This window comes from Capsicum annuum, chromosome 7 (assembly GCF_002878395.1).
Source record: "Capsicum annuum cultivar UCD-10X-F1 chromosome 7, UCD10Xv1.1, whole genome shotgun sequence".
Classification (NCBI taxonomy): domain Eukaryota; kingdom Viridiplantae; phylum Streptophyta; class Magnoliopsida; order Solanales; family Solanaceae; genus Capsicum; species Capsicum annuum.
The window spans coordinates 209,757,238-209,767,079 of record NC_061117.1 but is presented as its reverse complement, the minus strand read 5'-3'; the positions used below and the strand labels follow the sequence as shown (position 1 = coordinate 209,767,079).

The 9,842-nt window shown below is 34.3% G+C and overlaps 1 protein-coding gene across 6 annotated transcripts in view; it reads right to left on the bottom strand.

The window, feature by feature from the left end:
* Positions 1-2,291: 2,291 nt before the first annotated feature.
* LOC107878429 (protein Iojap-related, mitochondrial) overlaps positions 2,292-9,842 on the bottom strand; it is an 11,456-nt gene continuing 3,905 nt past the window's right edge. The window contains exons 2-6 of one of the 6 annotated variants that reach the window (XM_047415424.1): positions 7,986-8,155; positions 7,397-7,702; positions 3,716-3,803; positions 2,750-2,859; positions 2,292-2,641 (exon numbers count right to left, since the gene is read on the bottom strand). In XM_047415424.1, coding sequence (XP_047271380.1) covers positions 2,597-2,641; positions 2,750-2,859; positions 3,716-3,803; positions 7,397-7,687 — 534 coding nt within the window. In that variant the 5' untranslated portion in view covers positions 7,688-7,702; positions 7,986-8,155 and the 3' untranslated portion in view covers positions 2,292-2,596. The remainder of the gene's footprint in view (positions 2,642-2,749; positions 2,860-3,715; positions 3,804-7,396; positions 7,703-7,985; positions 8,156-9,842) is intronic. The other 5 variants (XM_016725425.2, XM_016725422.2, XM_016725424.2 and 2 more) reach the window with 5 other exon arrangements.

Genomic DNA, 9,842 nt, shown 5'->3' with positions numbered 1-9,842 from the left:
ATCAAGATCTGCTATCTAACTCTAGAGGTGAGGTCATGTCTGAGCCTCTGGACCACTTTTTGCACTCAACAAAAGAAGAGTACAGGTAGTATCAGTGCAAACCACTATGTACTGGTAAGTATCATCGGTCAACTCAATTTAATAGCATGTACACAACATAAATCAAATAACAAGTAGACAGGCATCGTCACATAACAAAAATTCAATGAATCAACAATACAGTAATAACAGGTCAAACGGTGCTCACAACCGAGCCAAATAACCATCAAGAGTATCAACCATAATGTAAACATCCACAGAATCAACACAAATATGTACACACATGCTATGAGACTTATTTTTTTTGCCTAAATAGTCATGACCAAGAACAATCTATGTTCATGTACCGTACCGGCGTGGTACCCGATCCTCAATAACAAGAAATATCAATATCATATCCATACCGGCGTGGTGCCCGATCCTCCATAAACAAGTAATATCAATATACATATTTGTACCGACGTGGTACCTGATCCACCATAAATCAGTAATATAAATATACATATCCGTACGGGCGTGGTACCCGATCCTTCATAAACAAGTAATATCAATATACATATCTGTACTGGCGTAGTACCCGATCCACCATAAATCAGTAATATCAATATATATATATCCGTACCGGCGTGTTACCCGGACCTCCATAATCAAGTAATATCAATATACATATCCGTACCAACGTGGTGCCCGATCCACCATAACTAAGTAATATCAATATACATATCCGTACCGGTATGATACCTGATCTACCATAAACAAGTAATATCAATATCAAATTTACACTAACTCACAGCATAAAATACGATGTACCAAGTTTACAAGTACACTTAAAGTCATGAGACAATTACATCAGGTAAATTTTCAATAATTATTTATACAAATATCAACAATCCAAACATCATCAAATTCAAGCATTTCCGAGCACCAATCAACAAGCATCCAATTTAGGAGCATACACAATTAAATTAAGTGTAAACTCCAATCAAACCGAAACCTACCTCAATCGAAGAATTCAATTGCAAGCTAATTTGCCAAGGACTTGCCCTGTAAAGCTTCAAAATGTTTAAGATCTGTTCAAATACATAACAGTAAACTTAACTCATCCTTCGTTAATATCTAATAATTAATTGACTAAAATTTTTATCATTATTAAGCCAAATAGTAATCATAACATATTGCCATCCCATGATTATTTCAATCTTTTTATTTATCTATTACCCTTGAATCTACTGACACCAAAACGTCCAAGTAAGCGAACCATGGGTAACATTATATCCCACCTAATAATGTACCCACTTTTGGGCTACTGTATATATTAAATTAACATAAATTTAATCTAAGAATCAAGAAAATCAGTACCTAGACTATTCTCAAATCCCATGAAAAACTTGACACACACACAGATGCACCCAACAATTGTTTTTCTCGCCTATCTATTCGTATGCACATCACTAATCCCCGTATCTATAATTACAAACTTAACCAATTACCATAGGATAAAAATTGTTAAATTTACTTGGAGATCGATTGCAACTTTTTCCCAAATACAGTCAAAATCGTAAGCTCTAATTCAGCCGCAGCCCTTAGTTGATACAGCTGGTTGTAAATTAAGTTCTTTATTTTATTAACCATACAAAGAAATAAATAGATATTTTGATCCATCCAATCAAGAATTAACTAATTATTCAAAGTACCCAAAACTTCTATAAATCCTCATGATTTATTTTCAATATCATAGCAACAAATTAAATATGTAAAATGATTAAAAAGTATGTTTCGGCATATTGGAAATATTAAAATACCACATCAGGTCATCTTGATCAAAATTTGATCATGACCGAACTTAACTTTATTAAAACTCAATAATCCAACTAATGACTTAACTCATTTCGGGACACCTCAAGAATCGGTACTATGAATCCCGGTAAGTCATAAATCACGTAAACAAACTATGAGAAGAGCTAAAATGAAAAAAACAAGTAAAATTCACAAATGACCAAGAGGGTCGTTACGGTTAATGTTTATTCAAGTTATGAATGTCACATTCGTCCAATAGAGTAAACAAAAAACTAAAAAAAGATCTTTTAAATTTATGAATTTCATATTTGTCTCCTTAAATTTCCTTTCGTTGTGCTTTTTTTGTTTTTGTTTTTTAATTTACATTTTTTGGAGCCCACAACTTTATCTTCTGTCACCTGTAGGGGTTATATGAGGCAAGTTATTGGTACTAAAGCAAGAAATGGACATTTTAAACATGAAAATATTTGTTAAAGAAAAACTTTGGATACTTCAACTGGAATAATTATTACACGCCAAAGGCTTTGCTGCTGCTTTGTGACATATTTTGAGAATGTACACCTCAATGGTTTAATGGATACCATTATCAAAATCATACTCACAATGAAAATGGAATTTACAAGCTTTGAACTTACAACAAGTTCCAAAAGAAAGCATTTCCATGAAGAGGCTGGATTTATCAGTCAACATGACAGCTAATTTCCATGCTAAAGCTCATAGGTCAAAGGCACTTGTAGAGGGCCGTTTCTTAGAGTTATTCTTAGGGATTCTTAGGGAGAACCTCCGAAAAGGCCTTGTTCAGATCCTTACATAAAAAAATACTCCGATAAGGATATTTGAGCATGACATGTGACAAATCAGGCTATTCAGCTGAAAGTTATTAACAATCGACAAGCAACTAAAAATAATTTACCTGACGCCGGACAAGATCGTGGTCCTGGTTTGATGCATCTTTGCTCCAAAGCTTCTCTAAGTTGTAGTATGCTCTCACTTTCTCATCAAAGGCATGAATTACTAATTTGCCTATTGCCATTAACAAAATACAGTAATTGAGAATAGAATATCAAAGAACTCAGCCGAATTTGACCACTGACGGGTTTCTTAATTGACGGCTAGTAAAATTAGTTCCTGCATTCACACAATCACATGGATGAATGCAATTCATCGTTACCAGGAACTTCGGCAAAAGATAGATGTCTCAACGGACCAAAAATACAATTTGCTGTAAACTATTGACGTGTACTCAGAAAAGTCGATTTCCATTTCATCTAACATATAATGGAAGTCATAAATAAAACAGAGCACTAGAGCACTTTACTACTGCATAAGAGCATCAGAGATGGTAGAAGGTGATTGTGGGTCAGTTGATCGTCCAAATAGCACCAAAATAATATTAGAATAGCTCTTACAAACTAGATCTACAAAGAATAAAAATCTTTCGATTTACTTGGTAAAACATCATGATTGTCATAACGGAAGGGTTTCGAAGCTATTTAAGTATCATAAAGCATGAAAGTTTCATAGAAGTTTAAAACTCATATGACCAAATCAAGAACTTGTATAAGCACATCATCCTTGATAGAGCACACCAATTGAAACATCTTGGAAAAGTATCGTTCCCCAACAGATAACCCTTAACAGTGCATCAGTAGCTTGTATGAGACAAGTCACAGATTTTATATTTTAGCTGTGAATGCTCTCCAAAATTTCTACGTATAGATCTTCCCCAAACAAGTTAATCACCTTCAGATTTTACCTGAATGACTCGTTGGAAATAAATAACTACATAAGCCACAATGCTTTATCACATTTATGAAACCAGATCCACAAAATTTTAAAATCACCTAGATAAGAGTGTTAAAAATGAAGTGCTTGTTACCAGAGTCGATTACAATCCAGTTCCCCCCTTCTTGACCTTCCACGCTAGGTAACAACATTCTCTTTGATCCTTTTTGCTTCTGCTTAACCTGTGCTCATCAAACAAAAAGGTGAAGTGCCAATAAGCAAATTCTTCAAGTAAAATTGGTAAGATATTTGTTTGCAGTAGTTAAAAAACTGAATATGCAATGATGTTATTTTCGCAGTTTATGTCCTACTAACTATTCTTCGACTCCAAAAGTTTCTAAGCTGTGAACCAAAAAGATGCACAAAAGGAATTTCTAGATTCATTTCTCTATAAATGAGATAACAAGTCAAAGCTGTACAAAATGCTTGGCCAAATAGCATGTACAGCAACAAGTTTTAAGGTGTCAACCACAGGTAGATGCTCCTAATGTATATTATATCGAGATGCCATAGTTGAGAAGTTGAAGTTATCATATGCTTCTTGATCCTGTACTTTCACAAGATCCTACCTCGTTCTTGGTTGATTGCTGCTCAACCTTAAGATGACTGTTATAATTGTTTTTGAAACTGAAGATGACTGTTATAGGTACCTTTTCTTGGGAACAATCATCAAAACCTGGGTTCCAGTATCCATTACTAATAACCTAACGCAGGTTCATCAACTCACCTAACAGGGGCACCAAGATCCTAATTCATCAGCTCTCTCAAGACTAAATGTTTAGTTAATTTGTTCAGTTGAAATTTTTTTTTGATAACCAAGTTCAGTTGGAATTTTCTTACACCTGTTAATAGAATTGACATGTTTCAGGACTTTGTTAGCTCCTTAGTTCTAGCATAGAGTACTTTGTACTACTGCTGAAATGTTTTTTGCCCTTCTGTACAGGAGCTAACTGGTTGCACCTTTGTATATGGTATCTTCCTGATGCCCATGCAATGCTAATCTATTACTTTATTATAAAAAATTACTCTTTTCTAGCTAGGTTGGTAATGTTGTTGCCATGTGACCAGGAGGTCACGGGTTCAAGCCTTGGAAACAGCCCCTTGCAAAAATGTAAGATGAAGCTGCGTACAATAGATCTTTGTGGTCGGGCCCTTCCCCAGAGCTTTGCACAAAGCAGGAGCTTAAGGAGCTTAGTGCACTGGGCTGCCCTTTTTAAAAATCTGGGATAGACTTCAATTTTTTTTTGAGAAGGGAAATAGACTTCAATATTTCCCCTTTGACAGGCAAATCCCTCACCAAAAAGATGCATAAATTGCTAAAAAATGACGAAGCATCTGAAGCTTTACGTCCTTTAAGATTGAAGCAAAGGAAATTGCTGAGTGGCATCCTTTCTTTTCCTTTCTCCCTGCAGTGCAAGCCTGTTCTAGCCTCCAGCATTGCATCACTGGCACTGACATGAGACGTGCAATGCAGCAGAATTGCCAATACGGTTATGCCACGCCCTTCAGCTTTGCTGGTCTTCTCCTTTTCAGCGAACATACCTCCCCACTTACTCGAGCCTTTCATGAGGTTTAAAATGAAAATCTATTAAGGTGAACACACTCCATCCAAGCTTTAATTCTAAGATTAATCAAGAAGTCTGTTTTCTGATAGTGCATGATAGTTCAATGGACATTTTTGCTTCTCATTTCCTTCTGGCAGATAACAGTAGGTTTGTAAAAGTTAGATAAAACAACATACTGTAACAAATATTCCACATATTTCTCCTCAAAAGTACCTAAAAAAGAAATTGGCTTGATGAATAAATACCCACTGCCCTCTTGAAGCAGCAGATCCTGTTTTCTTGTAAATACCAATTCTATTGGACAACTACATATCAGAATCCATCGCTTGTTAATTTAAACGAGTTCACATGCCCTTTTTGTTGTGATAAAGAGAAAAGAGCTGGAGTCATTTAAGCTTTAATATCTAGCCATCTTACTAGCAAAACATACTCTCTCTTGAGCCGTGAAAACTTGGAGATTTAAGTGGAAAAAAACAAAGAACCGCTTTTTTTAGGAATGAGGACTGGATATTCAAATTGCTTAGACACTTTGGGATTCCAGTTCTTCAGCTTCTCAAGTTAATTAGATAGAACATAGTATAATTCCATACTTGTGTTCATTGCAGAAAAGATACAGAAGCATATTTGATTAAATCAGATTCTGCTAAAATTAAAAAAGACTTAGTGACTGGTTTCCAAGTATTTAGGACTACAGATATGACCTTTATCCAAAAATAAAAACTCTGCTGTTAAGTTGGTTGGCGAAATATTGAAGAAAAGAAAGCGAAGTGGAAAAACACATCATACAGTGGAGCAATGATTGGATAGTCAAATAACTCGAACCACTGGATTTCTTTCTTTTTGTCTAGACAGACATACCTAAAATTTGACTCTTTGATGTTCTTTATAAATTGAGGTGGCATTAAATTCTATTCCTCTGAATTCTAATTGAAACATAAATTTGAAGTTCCATTTGACGGCCATTTCTTTCAGGGGTCTGGAATTGGCGGTGCAGAGTTCACATATGGGTGCATTTCTACAACAATTACAGAATGAGCCGAGAGAGGAGATTGTTAAAAAGGAACCTGGTTTACATTTCAACTTCAGTGATACCTCTATGTGAGTCTACTCCAGCCTTTTTGAGTTTATGATTTTAGTATCCTTGAACCTCCTCTCTTTCCATGTCTTAACTGGGTTAACTTATATGATGAATTGAGTTTCTGTCCAATGAGCACTTAGCCATTTTAGGACCAAGGGCCAAATATATCTCATTGTGTGGTTTCACTGAAATCGTTTCATGTTTTATATCTCTTGTGCCTGTGATTCTGGAAATCTCTATCAGAGAAATACTTCCTCTCATATCAACTGTTAACATGTATATCTGCCTATTATTCACTTCTCTTTGCACTCCATCTTTCCTTTTGTTAACTTTTGTGAAGTGGGAAACAATAGAAAAACTTCTCAGCTTTATTAACTATTCTTAAAATAAAGATGAACTTAGTTAAGTGGCCTCTAATGTTGAAATTATTTTTTTCTCTAGGCTACTGAAATATGTGACTTGTCAATGCTTAATGCTGAAAATATCAATGCAGGTTATTGAATGATGAATACGAGATCACGAAGGACTTGGTACTCCAACAAATAAATGAAAGACATCACCCGACAGAAACAACTGTTTCAGCTCGAAAAACTAATGGGAGCATTTCCACCTCCAGAAAGCATTTAGAAACAATTACACCCTTTGGACAAAGAAAGACAAGTTTGTGGTGCAGTTTTCTCTCAATGAGACAGCCAATGTCGAAAGTATGGAATAGAACACGAGGAGAGAACCCAAATGATGACATTATAAAGAGAGTCCATCCAATCAAAAGATGCTCTTTGCAAATCATTAGCTCTCATCCTGAGCCAGAGTGCAGGTTCATGTATGACAGGATGGAAAATAAGGTACTACTTATCATGTTACAGTTGTATAATAGTCAGTTTTTTCCGTTTGCATGTCCTTACTATTTTTTCCTATTTGTCTGAAACATGGTGGACAGAGTTACTCGATAAGATAAGAGGTACCTAGTGAATTAATCCTATCGGCTATCACTAATATCACTAGTTGATGCAATCTCCTAAAAAGGAAACATTAAGCAAGTAAGTGATGAAGAAAGGACGAACAAAACTATAACTGATTAACAAATTTCAATTTGGGGTAATTACTAGCAACAAGAAGAAATGGAACCTGCCTTGTAAATTAGGGCTTGAGCAATGTTACGAACGTGCCAAGCAGATCTTCCAGTAGCAACAACCATGAAATCGGCAAAATGGCAGTGCTTTGGTATGGGAATAACCTTGACATTATCAGCTTTAACATCTCTGAGGATTGTCTCCACTTCGTCCAATTGAAGTAACTCTCCTTCACGAATTCCTTCAGAAGAAGAAGAAGAAAGAGAGCGATTGAGCATTGAAAACCTTAGCTTCCATTGCTGAGTTGCAGCAGAACAAGAGAAGCTTCGGGATCTTACAACCGACCACATGGGATGGGATTACTGCTGCAGCCAAAAGCCCAAAAAAAACCTTTAAACAGAAAAAAGAGAAATTTCTATCCACAAAATAACTTGGTAGTACTCTTGTTTCCCCTAAGATTAAAAATATAGTCCATATGAAATAAGTATGTGTTCTTAGGTTATTCTATGTAATAGTGTAGCTATTTGATGCATCAATAACAAATTTTCTGAATTTTGGGCTGGATTTTGCATAAGGTCTCACGAATTTAGCAATCGAATTTGAGATGGTGCTGAAAATGAGATTAGCCCTACGGTTAAAAATTCTCACACGTGTCATCGAGCCCCACAAGTATAATTTTCTTGATTGGAACAAAATTCCAATAATAAAAATATAATATATTGGTAGATGCTTATTCATCTCACGCTAGTTTGTAGACAAACTATCATTATTAATGAGCTTCTCCTCCTCCAACCAGCCCAAGATGGATGCCGTAAAATCTGCAAATATAAAACATTTGAATAAAAACAAACATGCTTCTAGAAAAAAGGTGGCTCTATACAATTACTTTAAAAGGTATGGGAAAAAGAGCAGGACGACAGGGAAAACTACTGAAGGACCACTAAAATATTGGAACGTCTGATGCTCCTAACTGAAGCAGAAATAAGGGAGTCAAAGTAGATAAATAATCTCCATTTCAAGAATCAGATGAATACAAGGGCAGACATTTGAAAGGATCGATGCTACCAAATTATACTGACAAAAAACAGATAGCGACACTACAGCTTTACAAAGTTGCTTGAGCCTTTGGCTTCCCGAATGGTCTTTTTTAATTTGTCTCCTGGTCTCCTCACAGCACAATAATGTACAGCGATTCTAGTGTCGTTGGTTCGGGCATGTGATGAGAAGGGACTCGGATGCTCCAGTATGGAGGTGTGAGACACTGACTATGGATGGTTTCAACAGGGATAGAGATAGGCCGAAGAAGTATTGGAGGGAGGTGATTAGGCATGATATGGAGCGGTTACAGCTAAGGGTGGCAAACGGGCGGATTGAGTCGGATATAGGCGGGTTAAAAGTGGGTCATGTTAATATGGATAAAATGGATAAACCCAATGAATAATATGGATATTCATATTATCCGTTACTTCTTATTATGTAAAGACAAAAATACTCTTATATTACAAGAAAAACTACATGACTTAGCAAACATAAGTTTTTAATTATTTAATTTAACCTAAGTTTTGATTAATTACAATCCATAGGCTCTCTTGCTAATTAAATACACTCCATAACCTCTCTCTTTTATTTCTCCCTTAACTTACTCTTTTTCTCTCTTTCTTTTCTATTTTTCTTTTTTTCGTTCTCATTCTTTCTTTTCCATTTTTTTGCATTTTTTGTTTTTTCTTTATTTTGTTACATTTTTTTGTCATTTTTTCCTTTTTTGTATTTTATTTTTCATTTTGCTTTGTTCGTTTATTCGTTTTTGTCATCTTTTTTATATTTTTCTCTCATTTTTTTGTTGTTGTATTTTATATTTATTTGTGTCATACTATATACTTCAAATAAATTTATTATTTGTATTTGAATAGTTTAAATATAAATATTTATAACATATTATTTGTATCTGTACACAAACAAGCCTATGAATTTATTGTATTTGTTTGAGTCTAAAATATACAAATATGCACGCATCAAATTTACCACTTGTATTTGTATATAAACAAGTACCATTTGTATTTGTATAGTTCAAGTTGTATAAACATGTATCATATTTGATACAATTATATCAATAAAAATAAAAATATAAATGATAGCATGAACTATAAAATAAAAATACAAATACAATTATATCAATAAATATAAAAATATAAATAATAGCGTGAGCTATAAAATAAAAATACTCATACAAGTGCAAACTATAAAATACAAACACAATTGTGTCAATGAATATAAAAATATAAATGATGGTGCACATAAAAATACAATAAGCGATTGTGCTATTTTTTGTGCTCGACGTAGCAATATTTTCAAAATCACAAAAAAATTAGAAAAGAAAAAAGAAGAAAGAAAAAAATACAAAAAAATTAAAAGAATAAAGAGGAATAGAAGCTAGAGATAGAAGAGAAAGAAAAAAAAAGCGAAAGAAAAAAACAAAAAAAAATAAAAATAGAAAAAAAAAAGAGG